At 63.3% G+C, this 27,125-nt stretch overlaps 1 protein-coding gene and 1 long non-coding RNA gene across 4 annotated transcripts; one reads left to right on the forward strand and one right to left on the reverse strand.

The window, feature by feature from the left end:
- GPC1 (glypican 1) lies at positions 1-26,777 on the forward strand. 2 transcript variants are annotated; one of them, XM_019711662.3, is made up of 9 exons: positions 1-643; positions 19,937-20,095; positions 21,193-21,584; positions 22,361-22,526; positions 23,450-23,580; positions 23,665-23,784; positions 23,896-24,029; positions 24,337-24,512; positions 24,836-26,777. In XM_019711662.3, exons 1-9 carry the CDS (start codon positions 478-480, stop codon positions 25,063-25,065), a joined length of 1,674 nt encoding a protein of 557 aa, XP_019567221.1. In that variant the 5' UTR covers positions 1-477; the 3' UTR covers positions 25,066-26,777. The 2 variants fall into 2 exon arrangements, with proteins under 2 accessions (XP_019567221.1, XP_074172255.1); XM_074316154.2 differs by lacking the exon at positions 1-643 and adding an exon at positions 14,894-15,027.
- Positions 9,534-14,827, reverse strand: LOC109434593 (uncharacterized). 2 transcript variants are annotated; one of them, XR_012490555.2, is made up of 4 exons: positions 14,690-14,827; positions 11,629-11,893; positions 11,336-11,507; positions 9,537-10,287 (listed from the first exon to the last, which is right to left on the reverse strand). It is a non-coding gene; the product is annotated as an uncharacterized LOC109434593 (long non-coding RNA). The 2 variants fall into 2 exon arrangements; XR_016019851.1 differs by having other exon boundaries at positions 9,534-10,287; positions 11,336-11,893.
- Positions 26,778-27,125: the final 348 nt, after the last annotated feature.

A 27,125-nucleotide genomic window follows, 5' to 3' on the forward strand; every position in this document is an offset into this window, starting at 1 on the left:
GTGGTGCCTCCGCCCCGGGCGCTGGGCGTGGAGGGCCCGCCCTCGGGGACCCCAGACGCGGCCCGCGGACTCCCCCGCTGCCACCGCCTCCCTCAGGAAGTGGACAGATCCGCGGGATCCAGCGGTCCCCCAGTCCCCGGGGAGGGGAGGAGCGCCCGGTGGGCCCTGGCCGCGCCCCGCCTCGTCCTGCACGCCCCTCCCCTGCACTCCCTCCCCGGCCGCCGAGGGGCCGGGCCGGGACTGCTCGCTCGCCGGCTGCGCTTTGGGCCGCCCGACTGAGCCGCCGGACCTCGCGCCCAGCGCGCCCTGCGCCGCGGCCGCCGGCTTTTGTTGTCCCCGCCTCTTCTGCTGCCGCCGCCTGCGGACCGCGAGCCTCGCGCCGGGACCTTGGCTCTGCCCTTCGCGGGCCGGGGCTGCGCGGGCCCGGCGGGATCCAAGAGAGGCGCGGCGGGCTGCGGGGGGCGCCGCCGCCCCGCCATGGAGCTCGGGGCCGGAGGCTGGTGGCTGCTGTGCGCGGCTGCCGCGCTGGCCGCCTGCGCCCGCGGAGACCCTGCCAGCAAGAGCCGGAGCTGCAGCGAAGTTCGCCAGATATACGGCGCCAAGGGCTTCAGCCTGAGCGACGTGCCCCAGGCGGAGATCTCGGGTGAGTGCGGGCTGCGGGCCCCGGACCCCCGGCGCCCAGGCTCTCCCCTGCGCCTCCTGCTCTCCCATGGTGGGCCCTGCGCGGCCACTCGCCCAGGGCTCCCGGGCTCCTAGGGGCCCCCCGCGCCTCTGCTCGTGCCCTCGCCTCCGAGCTCCGCGTCGCCCTCCCTCCCCGCATAGTCCCCTACCCCTAAAAGGCACATCGGCCCCTTCTTCGAGGAGCTATCTTTGCCGGGCTGTGGCCGGCAGTTCCCGGCTCAGTGCGCTCCTCCAGGGCCACGGCTAGAACTGGGCGTCTTGAGCCACCAGCTCGGCCCGGCGCTGCGGTGGGGCGGGAGGCAGTCCGAGACCCGGGGCGCGAGCGGGCCGCTCTCCCCACCAGGCAGGGCTGAGCTGCGGGGTGGGCTGTCAGGGGGGCGCAAGTGACTGTGGCCGAGGGCTAGGAACTCCCACTTCGCTGTCAGGTCTCTCCAGGAGGAACCTCGGGTCTACCCGGGATTCCCACGGGGTCCCCACAGGCAGCCTAGGGGCGCCTGGGGGGGGGGAAGGTGGGACCTCTGCCACCGCGAGCTAGACTGCGCTTGGCAGATTCTTGCCCCGGGAACTTCTGCCCGCCCGGCGCCGTGAGCCGCCTCCCAGGGAGTCCAGCTGCAGGTGGTCAGCCTTTTGGATCCTGCCCAGAGCCAATGTCATTTGTTTGTAAGAGCATCCACCTCCCAGGCGGCCTCAGCCCTGCCCATCCTCTCCCTGCTGTCCTCTGAGGCGCCTTGGGTAGAGTGCGTGTGAGCTTGGAAGGTGGGGCAGTGGCCTAAGGACCTCCCAGACCCCCACACTTCATCCTTAAACTGCCACATGGCTAGAGCCTCACGGTCTGTACAGGGTGCTGTGGGCACAGTGGACCAGTGCCCAGCAGACCAGCTTCCTGCTCTGGGACCTCCCAAACAGGGGTAGTGAGGGCCATGCTCCAATGGTCACCGGGGGCCATGGAATGGTCAGGGCCAGGAATGCCAAATGAGAGGGGAGTGTCTCTGTATGAGGGGTGGGTGGGTCCATGGCCCTTCCTTGATGGCAATGGGAAGGGGCAGCCAGGCTCCCGGGAGGGACAGGCACATTGAAGACTGGCTGCCTTGAGAGATCACACACACACACTCTTACACACGTACACACACTCACACATACACACACACTCACGTTCACAGACACACACTCACACAGACACACACTCACACAGACACACTCACGCTCACACATACACACACACCCTCACACACATACACACACTCATAATCACACATATGCACACACACTCACACACACACTCACACCAGGTTCTGGAGAGGCCTTTTCTCAGGTGCCCCAAGGCAGACCTCCCTGTGCGTCCCTCTGCTGACAGGGCCCTGTCATTGTCAGGGGCCTCCTCCCCACTACATTGGACTGGCAGGAGGCCCTCTGCACAGTTTGGTTCATGCTCCCCCACCTCGCACAGCACCCCACCCCGACAAACCAAGGAACTTACTGGTCGTCCCTGCCCTTCCTGCTGGACCCCTCCCCAGAAACCGGAGTCTCTGCCCCCACCCAGCCTTCCTTGGGCGGAAGCCTTCCCCTCTCCTCTCAGCCCTGGTGGATGCAGTGGGTTAGAGGCCAAGTGCGCTGCTGTGAGTGTGATGGGTGGAGGCGGGTGTTGGCCGTCCAGCTGGGGGAGTGTGGCCATCCAACAGCTGTCCAAGCATCTACTAGCCAGGGCGTCAGGTACCACCCTCCTCTGGGTCTGGAATGTGGGAGACTCACCCCTCCCTGCCGGTTCCCCTCTCTGCCTCCTTCAGGGGAGCTGCCCTGCCTGACCACTCCCTCATAGCCTCACTCCCTGTGAGCACAGGAACCCCTGAGTGCCCTATGTGGCCCAGGCGCTAAGGGGAGTGCTAGCGCCATGTGGGGCGAAGGAAACAGGGTGACCTCCCAGGGCAGTGGCCACCAGCCCTGTCCCCTCCTGCCTGGTGTGACTCAGCCTGGTCTTCGAGGACGGGGCGCCCTCTGGTGGCCCTGCTGTAGCACGCTGCTCTCAGGGAGCCAGTGTGCCCTAGGTCCCCTCTCCTGCAGGCCCAGCAGCCAGACTTCAGCATGGGGACCCCGGGCTCAGCTGGCCCAGGCCAGGCAGGATGGCGACTCAGTGCTTCCTTGTGGTTGATGGGGAAGAAGGGCAGCCCTGTGTCTGGGGTGGCCTGTCCAGTCTCTGCCTTGAGGGAGCAGCAATGGTGGCGGGCTCTAAGGGGATGACCGGTTCCCGCGGTGGTGACGTCTGTTGCCCCATGTTAGGTGAGGAAGCAGGCCTGGGGCCAGCAGTGGGGCAGACCACCGTGCTGCATGGCCCAGGCAGCCCTCCTTCAGCCAGCCGGAGTGCTGTGTGGGATCGAGGCCCCCTCTGCAGTGCTGAATCACGCACCTATGCCAGCAGGTTTTGCCTCTGGTCCCCAGGTGTTTCCTGAACACCTGCCTGGCCTCCCGACACGTATCTCTGACCCTTCCTGGGGTCCTGGGGACAGGGACCCCGTCTGTACACTTCCCTGCTGTAGTCAGAACCTGGCCCAACTTCCTGCACCCAGCAGGTTCTCAGTCAACACTCACTGGGGACCCACTCATGTCCCACTTTGTGCTGAGTGGGCAGGGCCTGGAGAGAGTAGGTGGGGCCTGGAGACTCAGCATTGGGGGTTGGCGGTCAGAGGGCCATGGGACTGTCTGTGCCACCAGGACTGGCCGGCTGCTCCCCTGCCCAGGGTCGGGCCTGCCTGCCAGCAAGGGTGGGCAGCAGCATGCTAAGGACCACTCCTCAGGCCCATCGCCAGGAATCTTTGCTTCTCTGTGCCCGCTCTGACCATGGGTGGTAGGTACAGATTCTGTGAGGGGTCATCAGAAGTCCTGCACCTCCCCCCCACTTCCTAGAACCTACCTAGTGTCTGTCCCTCAGCCATGGTCAGCAGGGCTTTTGTAAGCCGCCTGGCATACAGCCCACCCCCAGACCAGAAGGTTCTGTGTACTACGTCCTGTTCAGAAGGCAGAAGCCCCCGTGTGCCTGGCGTGGGTCCTCAAGGTGGCCTGCAGCCTCTGGCCCTGCTGCTGCTCTGTCCTTGCGCCATTCGAGAAGCTGAGGTTTCATCATCCCCAGTGTGAGGATCAGGCTTGGGGGGGGGGGGGCGGGTGGCAGGGGAGCCAGGATGTGACAGGGCCACCTGCCTGATGCAATGGCCTGGGCCCCTTGCTGCAGCCTCTGTGCTGGACATGCGCTGTAGCCCTCAGAGAGGCAGGATGTCTCCTAGGGCCTGGATTCAAATGCCCGCCCTGCCGTGTCAGCTTCCCACCCTACGCGGCCTCTCTGTGCCTGTTTCTGTGTGACAATGGCAATAGTCACAACTACCCATTGCGCCTTCAGCTTTGCCCCTGCGCTTGGATCTGCAGAGGCCGTGCAGATCCCTTGATGGTACCCAGCCCTTGAGACAAGCCCTCACTGTGAGCCAGACTCGGGCGATCAGTGTCTCTTACTACGTACAGAGAGGTTCTTTGCAGACCTGTCTTACAGATAAGTAAAGCGAGGCCCAGAAGAGCCATGTAATGCCCTTCACAGTCCATGTAAAGCTCAGTGGTCAGAGCCCTGTCCACTGACCCCGAAGCCTATAGCATGGACGGCTGCCCAGACCCAGCTCCCTGCTTTCTGGAAGCCTCGTTGCCATCCAGCCTGGAGGCCTGAAGTGGGGGCTAAGAGCCAGGCCCGCGGGGCCTCCCATTGTCCTGTCCTGTTAGCCCCTGGTCCTGGGCTCCACATCTTAGGCTGTTAGAACTTCTGACCTGGGACTTCTCCTGAGCCTCAGCCCAGCCTCCTTGCTCTGTTGTGCCCCGATGCAGCCCGGCAATGCTGCCAGTGAAATGGCCTTCCATGTAGCTGGCCTCACCCCTGCCGGGCCCCGCTGCCTTCGGGTGAAGGCCAAGTCTGTGGCTGTCTCGGGGCCCGTGGAGGAGGCTGTTCCTGGGCACCAGGGCATAAGTCAGGTAACCCCGGTGTGCACGGAGGGTGGCCTGGCTGGGAGCTACTGGCCAGCCCAAGGAGAAGCCCCGCTCTGTCCCCAACACCAGTCTGGGCCAAGTACCCCAGGCACAGACGTCCTACCCGGGGTGGGCGAGCCCAGGAGGCGGTGGTCGTTTTGTTGGTAAATTGGCTGCAGGCTGCGTGAGTTAGGAACACTGAGCAGGGTCCACAGGCCTGTGTGCTGAGCTGCCTCCCCAGAGAGGAGGCTTCAGGGCCAGGAGGGAGGCAGTGCGTGTGTGGGAATGCTCACACCTGTGCCAGGGCACCCACACACATGGGCACGGGGAGACAGGCTGGGAGAGGGGCTTGCCGAGGCCAAGCAGCAGTCAGGTCAGGCCGGGGCCAGCCAGTGTCTGCTGTGCCCGGGCCTGCACGTGCCCAGGCAGTGAGAGTGGACACCTCTCGTGTAAGCCAGACCCTCCTCCCCCAGGCCCGACTTGGTTCAGGGTGATTTCAAACCAAGACTCAGGACCCGTGTCAGGGCCTGCAGCCTGTGCCCAGTCACTGCCTGTGTAATGTCTCTGTGCTCGGTGCCTGGGGCCAGCCCCAATCGTGTCTAACTGCCAACACAGCCTGGTGGGGTCCAGCATTGCCTGTAGGCTCAGGAGGGTAAGGGCTCCAGGCCAGGGCCCGCCCCCTTCCCCCCCCCGGAGCCCAGCTCCTCTCTGCCATGCTGCTGGCAGCCTTTCTGACACGTATTTGACCGGAACAGGCCTGGGCAGGTGCCCTGAGCTGCCTAAAGTCACCTGGGGGCGGGCGCATGGTGGGGGAATGCCATGGTCCTTCCCCCTCCCACTCCAGGCCCCACCCCACCCTCCCAAGTGGGAGCACATGGCAGCCAAGGGTAGGGTGTGGGCTGGCCTGTCCTCCCAGAGGCTGGCCCGCCACTGTGCTTGGGGCAGGGCCTGTGCCTCCAGCCTCCTCGGCAGTTCTCTGTCAGTGCCGTCAGGCCATGGGTCCCAGGAAGCCCTGCATGTGAGTGGCGCACACCTGCTCTCTCTGGGCAGGAATCTTGGAATCCTGGATGGGTCTAGGACGTTCTGGAGGGTGGGGGGAGGGGGCAGGCCAGCCTTACCCTGTCCCCTCTCTGCCTGTGGCCTCAACAGCATCTCCTGCTGGCTCCTGCCTGGCTCACCTTCCTGGCACAGGAACCCCCTCCTGCCAAGCGGGTCCTCCTCCTGCCCACCCACAGCACACACCTGGCACCTCCTCCCTGGGAGCTTGGCCCCGCTGCCCCGCTTCCCCAGGCACCCCCAACACACGCACACTGTGGGGCTCTGTCTGTTTACTGGTGTGCTCCCCAAGTCTGGGCAGGCCTGGGCTCTGTTCAGGGCAGTAAATGTTCGGAGCACCCCCCATGTACCAGACCTGGGCTGGGTGCCAGGGGTCGGGAGTGTATGGGCTTCCCAGGGCTGCCGGGACAGACTCCACAGACACAGCGGCTTAGCAACACAAGTGTATGTCTCCAAGTTCAGAGGCTGGAAGTGCAGGATTCAGGGGTCAGCGAGCTGGCCCTCCTGAGGCTGTGAAGGCGAATAGCCCCAGGCCTCTCCAGCTTCCAGGGGCTGCCGTTGATCTTGGGGTCCCTGCCTTGGCTGCCCACCTCTGGCTTCATCGTCACATGGTGTTCTCCTGGTGTGCATGTCTGCCTCTAGATTTCACCTCCTGAGAATAAGGACATGGGTCCCATCAAATTAGGGGCCCACCCAACTCCCATTTGACCTCATCTTAACCACTTACATCTACAAGGACCCCATACTCAGATGAGGTCACCTTCAGAGGTCCTGGGGACTAAGCTCTAGCATATGAATGGAGCACTTCCTGCTGGTGGGTGGGTGGAGACCCTGGGCTCTGGGTTTTTCATGGTCATGGCTCCTTAGGACAGGGCTGTGCCTCCCCACATCCCCCAAGCTTAGGGGCTCAGCCTAGACCTGCACCAGGGCCCAGGTGACAGCGTAGGCATTGCGACCATCCCTGGCCTGCTCCTCACCCCCACCCCCCACCTAAGGCTTCTCGGCACAGCCCTGGTCTGGGCGGCCTCAGGAGGCCTTAGCTCCAGGCTGTGCAATGCTGTTCAGTCATTGGTCAGCCCCCTGCCCTCTCCGGGCCTCAGCTTCTCTGTTCCTGTCAGGGTGGGAACCTAGTGCTGACCTGCCGACACACACCTTGTGGCTTATCCGGGAACCAGGGTGGCCAGTAAGGACACCAGCCTTAAGACCCTCGTGGGGACCAGGGGCCACCTGGCTGGGACAGTCATGCCTGTGACACCAGCGTGCCTTGGTCAGGCTCAGGGTCCCCACCTGCAAATGGGAGGTCTTCAAGCAGGAGACACGGCGAGCCCCAGGGCCCAGCCAGCGGATGGGGCAGCCACAGCAGGGCCTGGGGCCAAGGAGAGGACCTGGGCTGGAACTGACCGGCTCTGGGCTCCTCCCTCCCCGGCCCTCCTTCCCACCTGCCAGGGGTCCCCTAGCTGGCCAAGGCCTCAGTCCCAGGCCCTGCCTCCTTCAGCCACACCCTGACCTCTGCTGGCCCATTGCCTGATGGTCCTTTCCAGACTCCCAGAGCAGGCAGGACTGGAGGTGTCTGCAGGGCACACTGAGTGCCATCTGGTCTGACCACTTAGCGTGCAGGTGTGAGAAACCCCAGGGCTCAGAGTCCTGTCCAGCAAGTGGCTGGTGCCCCATCACCTCGCTGCCCCCCCAAGCCCTGCCACCTGCTTGCTGAGTTTCTCTGGCCCAGGTTTGTCCCAGGTAGAGTCTGGTGTGGGCACCAGGAGATGGTGCCAACCACTGAGAGGTGTGCCCCAGAGAGGAGCGGGTGGGGGGCAAGGCCACGCGAGCCTGCCTGACTGCGACACTGGGGGGACGTCCACATGGCCCTGTCCAGAAGGCATTGGATGTGTGGGCCAGAGTGCAGGAGGAAGGGCTGGCCGTGTCCTTCATCCATCCACCCACCCACCCACCCACCCACTGTATGCTCACCCTTCTGCTAGTTTCTAGAACACAGAGATGAAAAGCCATGGTCCCTGCCCTGAAGATCAGGGTATAGTCGGGGCTGCCAGGCCCCCCGAGCCCAGCGGTCCAGGGCCCGGCAGGCACCGTCTACACTAAGCCCCCTCCCCACCTTGGCTGGTTGGACCCGGGCTGGTAGATTTGGCTGTAGGCCAGCATGTCTCCCTCTCGGGCAGGGAGCCAGGCCCTGGCAAGTACACCTGGAGGTGACTGTGGTCCTCAGTCTCCCTGGAGACATTTCCTGGGCTCACTGTCAGCACCTAAACCTGTGGAGGTGTGTGGCCTGCACACACCTTCAGACAACGTTTCCAACCCCGACGACGGCTGTCAGAGCCTGCAGGTGGCTGTCTGGGCCCATCCCTGTGTCTCAGCCATCATCAGTGCCGAGGGCCACCCGTAGCCATCTGAGTCCCTGTGGTGAGCCGTGAGTGACAACTGAGTGCATCAACAAGCATCTGGGGCTACAAGGTGTACACCCCGCCCACCTGTGACCACCTCCGGGCTCTGGGAAGAAAGATGATGCCACCTGCTGCCAGAGTTGGCTCAGGCATTCACTGGCGTTTCCAGTTGTCATGGGGTGTGGCACGCCCTGGACTAGCAGATGTATGTTAAAGGGACAAGGCTCTTAAATAATTCAGCTCCACGTCCCCGACCCCCTCTTCCAGCCTGGCAGGGGCTGCCCACAGGACACTCCCAGGCGTCTTGACATCCTTCCTTGGAGTAAACTAACACCCAGGGATTGGCACCTCCCTGTCACTGTGTTTGGGAAGCTGGGGGACACTGGGGACACAGATCAGACACACACACAGCTAAAGCCTCCTCCCTGAAGTAAGGTGGGTGTTCCAACCAGGAGCAGCTGCCCTAGGGGCATTTTTGTTGTCACAGTGACTCAGGTGCAGCTGGAGAGGTCGGGGACCACATGCCCAGGGGAGGGGGCACCCTCTGCTTCAGCCCAGGACAGCCTTGCAGGGGTGGCTGGCAGGTGAACTACAGAGGGATGGGCATTAGAGGCGGGGCTCTTAACCGGGGTGCATGGGAGACACCCAGGGACAGAAGTCAGGGCTTCGTCAACTAGGCTGAGAAAGGTTTTTGCAAACCTCTGACCAAAAGTTAGCATTTCCTGTTACTATGAACAAGGCAACGATGACATTACAGTAGCCGGGATTTGGTCACCAACAGAAACTGCTGGTACGTTCCTGCCCCTTTACCTTCGTAGCAGAGGATGTGAAATACCATCTCCACTCACCACAGCTTGGAGAGTCTCGCCGGTGTTAGACCTGCAGCTAGGAAGGCTCAGTGGCCCCGCGTCAATTGTGTTGTACCTCTGCTAACTGCTTTCCTTGGTGATCCGCTGCATACATTTTGCTTCATTAACGTTATCCTGAGAAGGGGTGTGCTGGCCTCAGCGGACAGCCAAGGGGGCCCAGAGCACAGGGAAGAGGGGCTGGTGGCACCTCATTGCACCCAGGGGAGCCTGGGCGCCAGGGCGGGGGCCTCTCCAAATACCTGGGGCTGTGTGGGAGCCTGGCCTGCAGGTGGCAGTGACGGGGACACACACCCGAAAGATCAGTCTCTGAATCACTCAGTAGGTGTGCCTTGAGCTCCTACTATGTGCCAGGTGCTGTTCTTGGTGCTGAAATGTAGCCGCAAACAATGCTGTCAGTGCAGGGACAGGCTGAGAATCAGGTCTCATGAGCTGTGGCTTTGCTGGGCACAGTGACAAGTGACCACGTGTTACTTGTTTAAGTTAAAAATAAAGACAAATAACGTGGGTTTCGACAAGTGCATGGGGTTTGCAATCACATCCCCTGCCCCCACCCCTGTCTGTACAGTGAAGACCCGCCCCACCCAGGTGGCGCAGGCCCCAGGCACAGCTGACCATTCCTGCTATGAGCTGTGGCCTTCTCGCCCTGTTCTCGGTGACGATTTAAGGGCCCAGCCTCCTTGGGTGGGCCCTCTGCCCCGGGCTGTTCCCCTGCCCCCACTTTCTCAGGTATCTAGAGTTTGTGTCCTGAGACCGAGGGTTGTAGCATACTTCATGCACACATTCAGGAGGAGGGACAGGAGACTGGTCAGGGCAGAAAGTCAGGAAGGCTGCAGGGGCGCGTTGACCACAGGGCTCTGAGGGAGGCCACACCCCTGGCAGAGGGCCAGTGTCCCTTGTGTCCAGTGGCCATTCTCAGTGTCTGTCATCTTAGAAAAGAAGAGATCCCCAGAGGAAGCCACAACCTGCCCTGCTGGTCCCCGCCAGCCTGTCAAGGGGCAGGTGCCAGTGCCACACTCACTGGCTGTGTGACCTTGGGCCAGTTACTGAACCGCTCTGTGCCTTGGTGTCCTTTTCTGTAAAGTGGGGATGCTGGCAGTGCCTGCCTTTCGGGGTGGCCATGAGAACTGGCTCTCGCATGTGGAATGCCCCTCATGGTGCCAGGCGGGATTCATGCTCTGTCGTTCAGGCCTCCTGTCGGGAGCCGCTGTTGGAGACGTAGACACGTTCTTTCTCTCCGGTGCTGCTCTGCCTGCTGGATGTAGCTGGACAGGGTGGGGACCGAGACGCAGTACCTGGGGGAGCAGAACCCCTGCCTCATTAGAGAGCTGGCCCTTGTGTGACGGTACTCCAGCCCGACCACCCCTGAGGAGCTGAGCTGGAGAAGTCAGGGGGTAAGATGGTCTCCATATTGCCACCTGCTCCCAGGACCCACAGGAGGTCGGGTCCCACGTTTGGGGAGCTGGGCAAGCAGGCAAATGCTTAGGTCAACTCCGTGGGGACAAGTGCATGTGTTTGCATGCCCACGTGTGACGGGCGGGAGCCTGTGTGACTTCGGTTAGGCTTCTCCCCACACCCCACAGAGGTTGACAGATTTAGCAGATAAAACTACGGGACACACCATTAAATTGGAATTCCAGACAGACTGAATAATCCTGAACTGTATTTCATCGAATTTCAAATAAACAAATAGGTTTTTAGCGTTAGTATGCCCCACATACAGAGGGTGCCAAAAAAATGTATCCACATTTTAAGAAAGGAAAACTGTATTAAAATTGTAATGCTCAATATATACCAATAACAAAAGATAATACAAGTCACGTTTGACTTCTGCAATTACAAGAGGTGCTCAAAGTGGTTCCCATCAGCTTCCAGACACTTCTGATTATGGCAAACTACTGCTTGAGCAACGTTGACCAAAGCGTCCACTCGTATACGTTTTTCTGGCACCCCTGGTATTTAGTGTCAGTATATCCCAAATATTTGGAGGGAGGTGGTTAGCTTTCTTGGTGGTAAAATATGCATGATAAAATTTACTGTGTTAACCATCTTTAAGTGGAGCGTTCCGTGGCATTAAGTGCATTCACGCTGTGCAAACGTCACCATCGTCATCTCCAGGACTTTTTCGTCTTTCCAGGTTGTCCCCATGAAACAGTCACTCCCCTCCCCCGTCCCCCAGCCCTTGGCACCCACCCTTCTACTTTCTGTCTCTTTGGACTTGACTACTCGAGGGACCTCTTGTGAGTGGAATCACACAGTGTTTGTCATTGCTAGTCTGTCTGCTTTCACTGAGCACAGTGTTTGGTGGTCCCTGCAGGCTGTAGCAAGTGTCGCACTTCTTACCTGGTGCCTAGTAATATTCCAACGTGTGGATGCACCCACTTCATTCATCCACTGCTCCATCCATGGACGCGCTTCCACATTTTGGTTCCCGTGAGTAGTGCGGTTATGCATGGATGTACGAGATTCTATTCAAGTCCTTGCTTTCAATTCTTTTGGGCCAATTGCTTTTACACTAGAAAGTAATGCACCGTTTATCTGAAATTCACATTTAACCATGTCCTGTCCTCTATCTGCGGTGCCTACCCCCCGACATCGTGCCTGCGGGCTGGGCTCCCCACTCAACGCCCACACACCTGTGATCTGGGCTTGTGCTGGAGGCCCAGCGAGATGCTGCCTGGGCGGCCACGCTGACTCAGCGCCTGGGAGCCCTCCTGCCAAAAAGCCCGACCTGCAGCTTGTTCAGGGGAGGCGTCTGCCCTCCTGCTGGGGAATTCCCCTGGGACCAGAACTGAAGGCAGGCGGGAGGCCAGGATTGCTGAGATGCATGGGCGGCCCCCTGTGCCCTGCTGCTACTCCCAGCTGCGTGACTTTAGCTCCCCCTGAGGGTGGGCTCTGTCACTATGGAATAGAAAAGAGGTGCTGCTGTGAAGATTAAACGATTCTGAGACTGGAGAGGGCTGAGACCCGCACACAGCACACAGGGAACCTCCACCTCAGCGGGGAGGTGGCCAGGCCTCTGTGACCATAGGGACCCCCTGTGGGTTGTGACTCCCTCCCACCCCCCTCCAGGCACACTGCTGGCTGTCGTGCGCCTCTGGGAGGGCTCAGCTCAGGGAGGTGCTGCTTCCTTGGCCATGATGGTGTTACGGTTATTTCCTTAAATGCCAACACCGCACAGACTCAGGCTCTTCATAATATTCATTGTGCACCAGGTCTGGCCTGGGTACAAGACAGAGAGAGACAAGGGACGGGGAAGCTCCCGCCGCAGACAGAGCAGCTCTCCTGATGTCAGGGCGGGTGGCCCATTGGGACCCTGGGAACGCCCACGGGGGTCCTGGGACTGCTTCCTGGAGGAAAGCGTGAGCGGGCCTTGAAAGAGGGCAGGGGAAGGGTGTGTGAGGAGGAGGTGTCAGTGACGCTGGCTGGGTGACTGCAGGGGCTGGCATGCCAGGCTGGGGTTCCCATGACTGAACAGGGCTGCCAGGCTTCCTGGGAAGCTGCTGGGTCGGGGTGAACAGTGTGCTTAGCCTCCAGTATTCACGGAGCCTGCGGGGTGTGGGCCGGGGCGCGGGCTGCCCCCGAGGGCTCCCTCAGCGGCACCGGAGGGTCCCCTGGTGTTCTGGCCTGTTGGGCACTCATGGGTGGACGGATGGGCCTGCACTGCGTCTTTATGGGGACCCGGCTGACAGCTCCTCCTCTGCTGTTGCAGGATGTCCCCTGTGCACATGGCAGAGGGGACACCAGTCCATCTCGGGGGCTGCCCCGGGCCCCAGCAGTGGGGGGACAAGCTAGATGGCAGTGCTGTGCAGAGCCCCGGAGTCCCCGTTGTGCTGCTGCTGGGCCAGTCATGGATGTGTGTGGACGTGTCCCAGCCAAGTGCTCTCCACAGCACGGCTTGGCCTGGAGGCCAAGGCTTCTGGGGAGGACCTCGCTCCCAGTCCCCAGAGAGAGCTCCCTGCCCTGCAGCCAAGACCTGGGGTCACAGGTGCAACAGACGCAAACCCTCAACCAGGGTCCCCTGTACCCCTTAGTTGTCCTGAGGCCACAGCATGACCTTTGAACCCTGAAGCAGCCATGAAGAGGCCACTGGATGGGGGGTCCCGGCCTCTCCGCCAGACCCAGACGTGTGACTAAGCCTGCATTCGATGGGGAACACCACCTGACCAAGGCACCGCCAAACCTGGTGCCCACTGACAGGGTGGCCTGCCCAGGGGCTCCCCGAGCAGGAACTAGGCAGTGCAGAGAGCAGCCTGTGTCACCTGGTGAAACCCCCTTCTTCGAGGGGTCAGGTGTTGTGGCCTGCCTTGACAAGGGCACCTTGCTCAAGAGCTGCCTGTCCGGCTAGTCTCCATGTCCCCATGTGCAGGCTGGCCAACGGGGACACAGGACCGCTGCACTGAGGGGAGAGAGGCTGAGTGGGTGGCTTTCTCCAGTGGGGCTAGCAGGTACGGGCAGCGCTGGGGCCACAGGAGTGGAGGGGTGTTGGTGGGAGCCATCTAAACAGTTTCCAGAGAGGGGCACAGGTGTGGGAGGGTGACCTGGGGGTGGGGGCTGGGCTCCTGGAGGGTGTGGCCAGGTAGGGTTTGGTATTTCCCAGGGGAAGCAGATCAGGACTTTGGGATGGAGACCCAGGTCACTGAGGTGAGAGGGGGTGGGGGATGCTGGGCTGGGGGCAGTAGAGGATGACCAGTGGCCGTCACTGAGGTAAACTTTGAGTGCCCTACAGCAGTGGGAGAGGGGGCTCGGGGTGGTCAGCTGCCACTCCCCATGCAGGGGAAAAACGGCATCACCGACCCCACGCACACCTCCATCCCCAGGTGCCCTGGCTCCTCTGAGCACCAGGACCCAGGCCTGCACCGGCCGTGCTGCAGGGGGGCAGGGATGGGCACCCCATTGGATGGTCCCCTGCTGAGGGAAGCCAGGGCACTGTGGGCCGCTGCCTGGAAGGCGGCGGGAGGGGGCTCAGGGCGACCGCCTGGGTTTTCTAGGAGCGGGCGGGGCTGCGGAAGGAGACGCGTCCCGCGTGGCGAGCCGCTCTTGTCGTTCGCGCCAGTGCGGCGGCAGCCGCGACCGTGGCCGCAGAGTCCTGGTCCAGCGGCCTCCCACCCCGGCCTGCTGAAGTCTTTCCTGGCTGGACCCCCAAGCCCCCATGGACTGGCACCTGGAGCGTCACCGCTGCAGCTGCGGACGCTACTGCCGCCGGGAAGGCGGCTCAGACCACGGCGGTGGTGGTGTCCGCGGAACTGGGATCCAAGCTGGGGGTCCCTGCCCGGGCCCCAGCACGCCATCAGCTGCGTAGCCGTCTTCATCTCCGTGTCCCCAGGCGCCACTACCCCCTTCACTCCCCCCTCTCCATCCTCATCTCCTCCCTGCGGTCCCGTCCCCACCTTCAGTGCATCCAACCCCACCCTCTCCCCACCGCGAGCTCAGCGTCGCCCCCTCGGCGTCCCCGTCAGCGCCCCACCTTTACTTTGTTCCCTGGCCCTTTCCGCCGTCGGCAGCCCCTCTGCGCCCCCCCACCCCTCCCCCACCCCCGCCGCCTGCCGCAGCCCCCTTCCTGCAGGGAGCCCCCCTTCCTCTTCTGGCAAACCCATCCTCCGCCCCAAGCCTGCCGCACCCACTGCGGCAAGCCCCTTCCCCGCCAATCGTGTTGCCCTCCTCCCCTCACCTCCCCTCCGCCCCACGCCGCCTCACCCACTGCACCAGCGCCCCCTCCTCGCTGCGCCAAGACCTCCGCATCTCCAGACCCCGCGCGCCGGCTGCCGCTCCACCGCGTGCGGTCCTCCGTCTCCAGCCAGCAGAGACCGGTGACCGCCCCAGGGGTGCCCGGGCCCCCCACTGCGGCGGCAATGGTCGGGTCCAGGGCTGCTCAGCCTTTGTTCCGCCGCTGCCTGTGATGCAGCCCCTGCCAGTCTAGCGCTTGTCACCGGCGGGCAGCGGGAGCCCCTCAGGGGCCTGGGGGCGGACCCCCCCACCCAGGCAGTGGCTCCGTCTGCAGCTGACGCCCCTCGGTTTCGGGTTTCCGGGTTGTGGTGCGTGAAGGAGGCTCAGCGGCAGCAGAGGGGCTCCTTGGTGACAATGTCATTTGGCTGAAATGATGGACGGGCTTGGGTGGTTGGTGAGGTGGTCGGGAAGGGACAGGGCAGGGTGCTGGTTGCTGAGGGGGAGGGGTGATTGCTGCTGTTGATGTGTTAAGGCGGGGGAGATGGTTGAAATGTCCTCTCCCATGTGGTCTGAGGCCACCCTCCTGGAGGGCCTCTCGGTACTCAGGTGTGGCCCTGCCACAGGGACTGGCCAGAGTCAAAGTTTGGGGTGGGGTTGGGGGTGCAGAGATGAGAAAGGAGGGTCTGGAGCTTGGCAGTGGGCGGTGCCCAGGAACCCTTCTGCCCCGCGTCCAGTGCCCCTGCCCAGCAGGCTGGTGGACATGTCAGGAGCATCCCGCTGCCCGCTGGCGCTCCGTGGGGTCCAGGAGTGGGCGTGGGCGCAGGGCAGTTGTCCAGAGAAGGGTCTGTTGCTGGGGAAAACTTCTGTAACACCCCCCCAACCCCGGCCAGTCAGCCATCCAGGCCTGCCCTAGGGTCCAGATGGAATAGAGGGGAGGGCTGGGAAGGAGCCCCGTCCCGCTTTCCGGACCTGGGTCCCTCCCTTGCTGTGTTTGGGGCCATGGTGCCTGGGACTGTCTGTGTCACTGTTCCATCACAGCCCAGAGGCCATGCTGGCTAAAGGTCTGCACTGAAATAGGGGTTGTCAGGCGATGATGGGGTCGGTTGGTCCAGAGCATCTGGGATGTGGCTTTAAAGGTGGTTGAGCAGGCAGCCTACATACCCCTGGTGAACTGTGGAAGCTTCTGGAGAGATGGGTTTGGCGTGACGCCATCTTCCCTCTGCAGTCTCCTTGTGAGGGCTCTGTGGCCACCAGTCAGTCACAGGCGCCTGCCGGCTGGGCCCCGGCAAATGAGGTCTGTGTCCAGCATCGGAGATGGTGACCAGTGTGGGATGGGGTTGTGTTTTAAGGTGTTTGGCTGACCACACGGGTGGGGTGGCGGCTGGACGGGGGCTCCATTAGCAGGGCTGAGAGCTGCGGCTGTATCAGCAGGTGGCAGGAGGGTGTGAGCCTTAAGGACTGATGGGCTCAGTGAGGAGGAGCAGAGTCTGGGGGGACCCAGCTGGTCCCAACCTGCAGGTGGACATGGCACGCTGCTGATGGGCTTCTCCAGCACGGTCAGGCACTTCCACCTGAGAAGCAGGATGGGGGACAATCTGGGAGTTGAGGGGCTTGGGATTTGGGGGCGCGGTCTGGAGGAGAGGCTCTAATGGGACTGGGGGTGGGCTAACAAACCTGCCATGAAACAGCAGCATCTCCTTTTCCCCTCAGAAAGCCTGGGCTCCCCAGAGGAGGAAGTGCCCCCAAAGACGAAGGGAAGGGAGAGTTTAGGAAGGGTCCAGAATGCAGCAAAGGGAGCCAGGCAGAAAGGAGGGAGGGTCCCGGCCATGGCCAGGAGCAGCCTCAGTGCAGAGGGGAGGGGTCAGTGGGAAGATGAGGCAGGCTCATGCCTCCCTGTGGGGAGGGGTGGGGCAGGGGGAGGGGATGAGAGCAGTGGAGTTGGCAGCTTTAGAATGAATGGGGGGTGGGGAGCAGGACCAGACCCCAACCTGGTCCTTGCCTTTCTCCAAGTATTGAGCTGAGACAAGATATAGGGGTTTGGAATGGCAAGTGGAGAATTCCCTGTAGTCTGACTTACACACTTCCAGGGTCAGGTAGCTCATCCCCTCTCCTGGCAGAGCGCCCCTCCCCCAGCACGATTTGGCTCTGGCCAGGAGAGGCATGTTTGCTTTTCGGGAAGTATCTGGGGTACCTTGCAGAACCCACCTCTGCCCACCTGATGTCCAGGTCCGACAGATGACCTACAGCCCAGGCCGAGCTGGGACAGGGCTGGGCAGAAGGGAAGCACAGTTTCTATGTCTCGACCACTAGCCACCGTGCTGCCCTGCAGTGGGCTTAGGGGGCTGCCTCGGCCCAGCCTGCCCGGGGCCTCAGGCCGTCGCCCAGGCTCTGGCTCCGTGTCTTCACTCCCGTGTGTGTCCGAGGAGGGAGGGAGGGACGGGGGCTGTGCTGGGGCTGCCGGAAGAGCGCAGGTCACCGGGCGGCTGGGCGAGGTGGCCAAGAAGGACGGGTGGGGCCAGCTCACGGGTGCTTCCTGTGTCTCCAAGTTTAGTCCTCACCTCCCCTTGGACTGGGCTGCTTTCTCTTCTGTCTGTATGAATGGGAGGTCCGGGAATGGGGGTTGGGTCCACCAGGGGACCAGAAGGGTTGGGGGGGACGGCAGCCAGTGGGGATGCCACCCCTTTGGCCGGAGAGTGCTTATGTCCTTGCAGGCCACCCACTGCCCCGTGACCCAGCCAGCCTGGCCTGAGTACCTGTCACAGCTGAGCCCAGGCTGGCACCTGCTGACTCCCACTCCCCGAGGGCACGGCCTCCATCTCACCCCTCCTCCCACCCCCCAGCCCCACCATGTTGTGAGCAGCAGGTGGGTGTCTTTGTCCAGCTGCTCTTCTGGTCCCTGCTGTGGGAGGGGGAAGCTGGCAGGGTGGGGGGACCACTGGTTCCTGGTTGGGTGCACACAGCCCCATTGCCTGGCGAGGCCTCCACCCTCTGGGACACAGCTCAGTAGTAGCTGCCCTGCTCTGCTGGCTGGGTCCCGGAGATGGCCCTGGTCCTGTGTATCCTGCCCCTGCTGGCCAGGGTCCAGGCCACACATCAGAGTCAGCGAAAGCAGCTGAGAGGGAAGGCGGGTAGCAGGGGGTGTTCTAGTGTCCCTGCCTGGAGGGACCTGTTCCCCAAGGAGCTGGGGGACAGGGGTGCGTCCTCTCTGCCAGGCCCTGGGGGCCAGGCTCCGGGCCTCACCCCAGCTGGCTGCCAGGAGCCCCATACCTGGCCTGAAAGGCTCACTCCCCCCAGGGTCGAATCCCAGAGCCCTGACTGCTGTCCTGCAGGCCTGGAGCCCTCCAGGGGATGGTCTCACTGCTCCCACCTGCCTGTCAGCCCTGACCTAGTGTGGGGGCCACAGCCCCTCAATGGGCCTGCTAGCATCACTGCCAGGGGCGGTAGTCCCCACACATGCAGTCCCAGGGGCAGGAGGGTGTGTGTGTGGGGGGCAGGCTTGGGTGGAGGAGGAAGGTGTCAGGGTCCTGAGGAGAGAGGCTGCTCAGGGCAGGTTTGGGTGGGTGGGGCAGAGGGAGGGGGTGGTCCTTCCTGCCCCTCGCCCCTCCCCCTGCTTCCTGCCATCCCTGCACGGTGATGTGGCTCCCAGGCCCCTCTGACCCCCTCCAGTCCCACCCATGTATGCAGCAGCCTGCAGCGCCCTCCCACCGTACTTTCAGCACCACCACCCTCTCCTGACTGTCATGTCACTCCTCACCTGAGCCCAGACACGGTTCTGTTCTGTCCACTCACTTGTCTCAATCTCTGGGGGTGGGGGGGCTTGCAGAGGGGGTGACCTGGCTGCCCCAGCAAGCTCTTCAGGGCTAACTCAGCCTGGAGATAACTAGGTAACTACTTCGTCTTATAACCCCCAGGCCTCTGCCCACCACTACAGCTCACGCCCTGGGATAGGTCCCTAGTAGACCCCACCTCAGGACAGCCTCGGTCCCCTGGGAGCTCTGCCCAGGCCATTCCACCCCCACCCCACAACTGTCCATAAGCGCACCCCTCAACCCCATCCCCACACAGCTTCTGTCTAGGCCAGACCCCTGCCTCCACTCGCACTGGAGCCCAGCCCAGGCTGGTACCAAAAGGGACCCTCCTCCATGGGAAATACAGCCTTGGGGACTGGGCCAGGAAAGGGGGGCTGTGAGGAGGGAGTGAGGTGGGGCCTGAGCCGTCTGGCCCCTCACTGTGTAAGCTGGACAAGAAGCCTGATCTCTGCCAGCCTGTTTCCTGGTCGCAGCACCCCCCCCAAAAAAAAACACCACCACCAAACACAGTTGTTATGAAGCTGGGACCAGCATGTTTTTAAAGGTGCAGCATTTCCTCTCACGCCTGCACACTAAGTAGCCTGTAGCGCCCCTCCCCACAGGGGCCTGTCCCCACAGGCGCCCCTCCCCCACGGGTACTGTGTTGACCCAGCTTGTCCTTAAGGACGTGGCAGGTGGCTGGCTACATGGCGAGTATGCTGCTGTGAGCAGTGCTGCCAGAGCACCAGAGCTGACAGAGGGCTGTGGGTGCAGAGGGAGCAGACACCTGAAGGGGGCAGGGCTCGCATCAGGCCCCCCCAGCAGGCTTATGCTGGAGCCCTGTCCTGACCTGGGTAGCCTGCACCCTTCGGGGCACTGCCTCTGGCCAGCCCAGAACTGTCTGTCCCCACACACCCTCTCCCGCAGTAGGTCTTTCGCCCTACGCAGTGTTGGGGGCAGGAGACTGACGCTGCCCCCCTACGCCTCAGGGGTCCCTTCCTGCCGTCCCATTGTCAGACCTCAGCCTGGGCCTCCTCCAATGAGCCTGAGTTTGGCAGCCACCCCCACAGGACCCCAGGCTGCTCTGTGCTGGGGTACAGAGGTGCCCTGAGCTGCTCCTGAGCGCTGGGGGGCCTCCCTCACTGCATGGACGCAGCAGGGTGGGGCTGGGGGAGTGGGAGCAGCCAAGTGGGGATGACCTCTGACATCTGCCCTGGAGCTCACCCCTGCTTTGCGCCCTCCCCCGCCGGCCTTGGGGTCCCGGAGGTGGGAGCCTGCAAAGGAAGCACTGGGGGCTGCACAGGCCCCCCCGGCCCCCCACCCCCAGCTGCTTTCCCTCAGGCACCCCATCCTGAGCTGTGCATGCCCACTCCGCCCAGGAAACCCCACCAGCCTGAGGCCCGCGCTCCTGCCCCGAAAGTGCCTGTGTGGGAGACATGCCGCAGCCTGCGCCCCTCCTGTCCCTCACACGCAGCCCCCCCCCCCACAGGTGAGCACCTGCGCATCTGCTCCCAGGGTTACACTTGCTGCACCAGCGAGATGGAGGAGAACCTGGCCAACCGCAGCCGTGCTGAGCTGGAGGCTGCGCTCCTGGACAGCGGCCGTGCCCTGCAGGCCACACTGGCCGCCCAGCTACGGGGCTTTGACAGTGAGTGGACCCTGGGGCTCAGGACCGCAGGATGCTGCCACAATGGGGAGCAGGGCACACACGGGGCCTCCCCTGCTGAGGAGAGGTCGCAGGGGGTGGGATTAGGGGGGGTCCCAGTAGCAGCAGGCTGCCCGTGGGCAGGGGCCCGAGCAGGGCATCCATGAGCCCCAGAGTGAGGCCTCTGAGACAGACACCCATGCTGGGCACAGCTGGCACACGTGCCTGTGTGGGAAGTGCAGAATTGTCATTTCTGTCAGCCCCTCAGAGGGGACCCTTTGTCACCCACTGTGCTCTTTGTCACCTGCCAGGGGCCAGCCTTGTGCTGCCACCAGATAGCCCAGTGCCAGGGAGCTCAGCGTGAGGGCTGCAGAGTGCTGGGCCTGCCCTCGGGTGGGGCGGGAGGGCTTTCAGGCCCCTCGTGTGGTCCTCACGTCTCTAGGGCAGCTGCCCCCCCGCATGAGTCATTGATAATCTCAGTCCCCTGAGGATGTCACATTGAGTCTGGGCCAAGGGCTGGAGGCCCTAAACGAGCAATGGCGGGATGACATGATGACACCTACAGTGGGCACAGTGGGAGGGCGTCTCCAGGAAGTGACCCTGGAGGGAGAAGGCACCTGGCAGTGCTATGGGCCGGCAAGCCTGAGCAGAGAGAACAGGCCTTGGCACCTGAGGCCACGGCAGCCCAGCGTGGCTTCCGTTGGAGGCTGGTGGATCTCGGCTCCTGGACTCCTGCCCACCGCAGCTGGCCTCGCAGGCTCCCAGGGGCCCCATGTCACTTCCACATGGCTGCTGAGCCTGGCCAGCTTTCATTGGCCTCCGTGCATAAGCACCCACCTGTCCCTGTTGGGTCAGCTATACCATCTCTGTGCTTTTGGTGATGACACTCAGAGGAAGCCTTCCCTGGCCGCCTGGGGAGGGGTGGCTGGGATATGAGCAGCCCCTTCAGGGGCCGCCCAACACCCGGCTGTGTCCCATGGGTGGGGACCCTGTGCAGGTGTTCTGGGCAGCTGCCCTGAAGCCTGGCCCAACTGCCACAGTGTGTGGGGCGGTCAGGAGTACAGGGCCCCCAAGGCTTCAGGGCCACCTCCCCTGCCCAGGTCACTTCCAGCACCTGCTCAACGACTCGGAGCGGGCACTACAGGACACCTTTCCCAGCGCCTTTGGCGAGCTGTACACACAGAGCGCCAGGGCCTTCCGGGACCTGTACGCGGAGCTGCGTCTCTACTACCGCGGTGCCGACCTGCAGCTGGAGGACACACTGGCCGAGTTCTGGGCCCGCCTGCTCGAGCGCCTGTTCAGGCAGCCGCACCCCCAGCGCCAGCTGCCCGACGACTACTTGGACTGCCTGGGCAAGCAGGCCGAGGCGCTGCGGCCCTTTGGGGACGCCCCGCGCGAGCTGCGCCTGCGCGCCACCCGCGCCTTTGTGGCTGCTCGCACCTTCGTGCAGGGCCTGGGCGTGGCTGGCGACGTGCTCCGGAAGGTGGCCCAGGTGTGCACAGCTGCCCAGGGCTTTCAGAGCCCTCAGGGACCCCCGCCCAGCCCCCGCCCAGCCCCCGCCACTGCAGACCCCAGCCCCCTGTGCATGGGCCTCTGCGCGCCTCCCGACCCTGGGCTCTGCCCAGGACCTTCAGACAGCACCTCAGGGTGTGAGTTCCACTCTGGGCCGCCCACCTGCTGTCCTGCCCAGTCCCCGGCCACGCCTGGTCTGGACAGGAGAAGAGAAGGGCCTGGGGCTGGACGCTGAGCCGGCTGCAGGGGTCAGGTGGACAGGAGATGAGAGACATGTCCTTGGAGGCTGGAGTAGGCAGGGGCCCGAGGCCATACAGGACAGCGGGCCTCGCCCCATTGGGCAGCCTGTGTCAGACTCACCTGGTGGCAGGTGTGAGAGGGCATCAGCCGCAGGCCCACAGCGCTGGCTGTGAGCCGCCTCCCCTTCCAGCTGCGATCCTTAGCAAGTGATCCCCAGCCCTGAGCCTCGTGTGCACGGCGGGTATAGTTATGGGTGGGTTTCCCTGGGAGGGTCAGTGACAGTGTGCCAGGAAGTCCCGGCACTGTGACCGTAGCGATTATTAGGGCGAGTGCCCCCAGGACTGGCAGGCCCACTTGGTTCTGAGAAGAGACAGGACCCCCTAGAAGGGCCAGGCCAGGTTCCACTGTGGATGGGAAAACCCGAGGCCACGTGACTTCTGTCCAGAGCCCCCACCCTAGGGCTCCCCGGGGACTGGGCACCGGCTATGAGGTGCTCAGGCTGCCTTGGCTCCCCAGGTTCCCCTGGGCCCCGAGTGCTCGCGGGCCGTCATGAAGCTGGTGTACTGTGCGCATTGCCTGGGGGTCCCCAGCGCCCGGCCCTGCCCAGACTACTGCCGCAATGTGTTCAAGGGCTGCCTGGCCAACCAGGCCGACCTGGACGCCGAGTGGAGGAACCTTCTGGGTGAGACCTCACTGCCACCACCCAGCAGGGCAGCCAGGCCTGGGGCCAGGGGACAAGGGTTCCTTGTGAATGTCTCAGGTGGGGTGTGGCGGGGGCAGCTGCCTGGGAGGGAGCCCGGGGGTTCAGTTCTTGTCCTTCCCCACTGAGCGAGTGCCCCAGCATGCATACTGTGTTTCCCTGAAAATAAGCCCCAGTTAAGATCGTCAGCCAGACGGACACATTTAGTACATTATGACGATGTTCCAGAAGAAGACATGACTGTAATTGAATAAATGTAGATTGTTATACATGAAAAAATAAGATATCTCCTGAAAATAAGCCCTAATGGAGCAAAAATTAATATAAGACCCGGTCTTCTTTTCAGGGGAACACGGTACATGCCAACACATGTGTGACACATGATGGGCCCACATGAGCACATGCCAACATGCATGTGACATGGGGGCTGCCACAGGCATGAGCTAACATGTATGCTGCCGTGGTGGGTCAGCTGGTGTGTATGTGTGCTGACACCTTGTGGGCCACCGTGTGTGACATGTACACGTGCTGCCATGCGGTGGGTCAGCACCCCTGCACACCAGCACCTGTAAGTGCCGACACGTGCTGACACCGAGGGCCAACACACATGAACACGTGTCACGTGTGCATGTGATGGTGTGACGCGAGCCAGCCTGAAGACTTAGCATGTTGGTGGGCTGACATGCACACAGTGGGCCAGAAGCGCGTGCCGTCACGCGTGTGAGCTCACGTACACGTACACCACAGACATGCCCCCAAAACGAGTCAGTGAGCACATCATCAGCCCATAGGTGCTGACACGCGTGCAGGCTGTCATGGGTGGACCAGTGTGTTGCATGCATGTGTCACATAAGGGGGCCAGCATGCAGACACACTAAATGCCCTCTGTGTCACGCCTATGCCAGACTCCATGGTGCTCATCACTGACAAGTTCTGGGGCCCGTCCGGCGCGGAGAGCGTCATCGGCAACGTGCACGTGTGGCTGGCGGAGGCCCTCAACGCCCTCCAGGACAACAGGGACACACTCACGACCAAGGTTTGGGCAGGAGGGTGCGGTGGGCATGGAGGCCTGTCCCAAACATGGTCTCATGCTCCCAGAACCCCTGTGGTCTCCACCCAGGTCATCCAGAGCTGCGGGAACCCCCAGGTGAACCCTCAGGGCCCCGGACCTGAGGAGAAGCGGCACCGAGGCAAGCTGGTCCTGCAGGAGAAGCCACCAACAGGCACATTGGAGAGGCTGGTGAGTGGCCCCGTGGGGGCCAGGCCCTGGGCAGGGGGCAGGCTGGGCCAGGGCACCCTGGGGGAGGGCAGGGCAGGGCAGGCTGGGCCAGGGCCTGACTGCTACCCACAGGTCTCTGAGGCCAAGGCCCAGCTCCGTGACGCCCAGGACTTCTGGATCAGTCTCCCAGGGACACTGTGCAGCGAGAAGATGGCCATGAGTGCTGCCAGTGACGACCGCTGCTGGAACGGGATGGCCAAGGGCCGGTAGGTGCCCCCTGGCTGACCGCAGACCATCCCCCTTTTGAGGTCTCAGCCTGTGGCCCCGGGTGCTGTGTGCACAGGACCATGTGTGACAGACACACAGCAGGACAGAGCCGGGATGAGGCCCAGATCCTCACCCTCTCCCCGCCCCCACAGCACACCCCACCCCCGTGTGCCCCACCCCACTGTCATGGGGCCTACGTGGGCTCCCATCAGGCCTGTCACTGCCCAGGCGAGAGAAGGGCAGTGGGAGGGCAGTGCCCCTTTGCAGTGACTGGCGCAGTCATCCAGGACCCGCCCTTGGCCGCAGGTACCTCCCCGAGGTGATGGGCGACGGCCTGGCCAACCAGATCAACAACCCCGAGGTGGAGGTGGACATCACCAAGCCCGACATGACCATCCGCCAGCAGATCATGCAGCTGAAGATCATGACCAACCGGCTGCGGAGCGCTTACAACGGCGAGGACTCGGACTTCCAGGACGCCAGTGAGACCTGGGCCCCGGGCCGGGTGCGGGCCCCGCAGGGGTGCGGGCCGGGGGCTGAGAGCCACGGGGCCCCGCAGGGGTGCAGGGCCGGGGCCGCCCAAGCCCCTGAGGGCACTGCTGTTGCCCAGGCTCCCCCACGGTCCCCGAGCACAGTTGAGACCTGGCCAGGATGTTCATCCAGCCTTGGCAAAGCCAGGGAGTGCCGGTCCCCGGGGGTCAGGGTGCTGTGGTGAGGGTGGCGCGTGGGAGGCCCACACACAGGGACACTGCACTCAGGGTCCCCAGAGCTGAGTGGGCCTGCCCGAGCCTCCTCTGCTCCCCAGGTGACGATGGCAGCGGCTCAGGCAGTGGTGATGGCTGCCCTGAGGATATCTGCGGCCGGAGAAGCAACAGGAAGAGCTCCAGCTCACGGACGCCCCTGACCCATGCCCTCCCTGGCTTGTCGGAGCGGGAGGGGCAGAAGACCTCGGGAGCGGCCCACTGCCCCCAGGCCTGCACAGCCCTCCTGCTCCTGTCCCTGGTCCTCTCAGCGGCCAGGCCCCGGTGGCGGTAACCACCCCCGGCCCCAGGGACGAGACCAAGGACTGACCTTGCCAAACGTAAAACAGACGATATTTAACTCCCCTCGGCCTGGAGGCCGCAGACAGGGCAGGGAGGGCCAGGGAAGGAGGGCTGCTCAGAGACTGCACTGGCGTGCGGCTCGTGCTGCCGGCCCCCCAGGCCTGGCCTTGCTGTCACCCTGGCTCTTACTTCTGTATGAGGCCCTCAGGTCAGCTGGGAATAATGTCCCCAAAAGCCATGTATTTCAGGGACCTTGGGGATGGATGCTGGTGGCCGCCCTCTGCCTGCCCGCCTGCCTCTCGCCCCAGCTCCCTGCAGCATCACAGCAGCAGTGCCTGGGAGGCGCCCTGCAAGGAGGTGCCCTGAGCAGTGTTCCCTGGACAGCACGAGCGAGCCTGTGCCTTCCTCTCCTGCCTTCTCCTGCTGAGAACTAGGGGCTCCCAATCCTCAGTGCCCCGAGAACCCCTGAGAGGGTGTTGGGGTTTCTGCCATCCAGGGCCTTCGCAGGGCCTTTGAGATTATGCATGAACCCTTCATATGCAGCCAGGCCCCCTACCCTGTGATGCTGCCAGCTCCCAAAGCCCCTGTGTCGGGTGAGAGCCTGGCTGGCGAGGTGGGCCCTCCGGACCTTGCCAAAGACCAGCAGCGAGGGACCTGGGTGCAGCCGGCATGCACGCACCCAGGCTTTGCCCTCAGCTGTCTGGGGTGGGGTGGCTGCTCCTGGCTGTCCCAGGAGAGCAGGCCCAGGCATCCCCTTCGCAGGGAGCCAGGTCCATGGCCTGCACAGGACCTACAGGGAGGAGCAGCCTGGCCACTGTCCTCCCTCCTGTCATCCCCCCCACCCCAGACCCAGGTCCCAGCTCAGGATGACACAGGTCAGGGCTGTGGTGACCCACGGCTGTCACCTGGCCACAGGGATGCTGGGCGCCTGGTGAAACTTCAGCTCAGGGCCAGTGAGTCCTGGCACCACAAGCCAGAGGGACGCCTGGTCCCTTCCTTGACCCTGCCCCCTGCAGGGAGCCAGGGGGGCTTTGCCAGTTAAGGGCTTTTCCAGACATGCAGACATTTACAAATGCCTCATCCTTGCTGCCTGAGAGCCGCTTCCTCAGCTCCTCCAAAACAGCCTTACAGGGACCTGGGCCCCAGCTGCTGCCAGTCCTGGGGAGGGGTTCAGGCGGGGTCGTGGTCCTGGAGGTCCGGGGGACGCCAAGCCAGCGTGGGCAGGACAGTGGTCTTAACCAGCACTGGGCCCCTGAGAAGGCCACTTGGTGTAGCTCTGGTTTTCCTCGTGGGGTGGGGAAGGCCTCCGGCCACTGGTCAGGACCCCTGGCATGGCCCTCGCATGTGTTGGCTCCAGGGCCCCCAGCCTGTGGCTCCCCCAGGCAGCCCAGTCCTACAGGCAGGCACACCCACCCCATGATGGCCCCGCTAGTGTCGGACTGGGGGCCAAGCCTGGGGCCTCCTTCCCTGTGGGCGAGGGCCAGCTGGACTCAGCGAGTGGGGTGCCAGGATGGCAGCACTTGTGCTGCTCAGGGATGGCCCCAAGGGGGTCTGTGCTCTGGTCCCGCCCTCCGTGCATCTCTGCAAGGGGCGGCCCTGCTGGTCACTGGCCAGGCAGCGGCCAGGCCTGTGTCCTGCCACACGGGGTCAGCAGGTGACGTGTATTCTCTGAGTCCTCGTATGAATAAAAGGCTGGAGACTTCATGTGGCTGCGTAACCCCTCCCTGTGCATCCTGGCAGCGAGCCTGTGCCCGAGGGCCGTGCACAGCAGGGCACAGTGTACAGCTTGTCGGGAGGTGTCCCCGTTGCACCCAGCGGCATGGCCCCAAGGCTGCTGAGTGCTGACTTGGTGCCCTGGAGAAGGAAAAGGCCAGGGTCTCCTACCATCCACCCCTGCTCTGCTCTGGACACACGTGGGGGACGATCCCAGTTCCTGCCAGGTACCCTCAGTCATGCCTAGGAGGCCAGAGCATGGGGCCCAGCATTGTCCTGAGGTGGGGCCTGGCGGGATGTCCTGATGGTCCACTCTGGCCCAGAGCCCTGCCTGCCGCA

This window comes from Rhinolophus sinicus, chromosome 17 (genome assembly GCF_057876585.1).
Source record: "Rhinolophus sinicus isolate RSI-liver-muscle chromosome 17, RSI-T2T, whole genome shotgun sequence".
NCBI classification, from domain to species: Eukaryota; Metazoa; Chordata; class Mammalia; order Chiroptera; family Rhinolophidae; genus Rhinolophus; species Rhinolophus sinicus.

What these genes read in the sequence shown, in the direction of transcription:
- GPC1 (XM_019711662.3), top strand. Translation starts at nt 478, where the DNA reads ATGGAGCTCGGGGCCGGAGGCTGGTGGCTGCTGTGCGCGGCTGCCGCG. An exon ending in CAGGCACATTGGAGAGGCTG is followed by an intron (nt 23,785 to 23,895) that starts GTGAGTGGCCCC and finishes TGCTACCCACAG; the next exon opens with GTCTCTGAGGCCAAGGCCCA. An exon ending in CTCGGACTTCCAGGACGCCA is followed by an intron (nt 24,513 to 24,835) that starts GTGAGACCTGGG and finishes TCTGCTCCCCAG; the next exon opens with GTGACGATGGCAGCGGCTCA.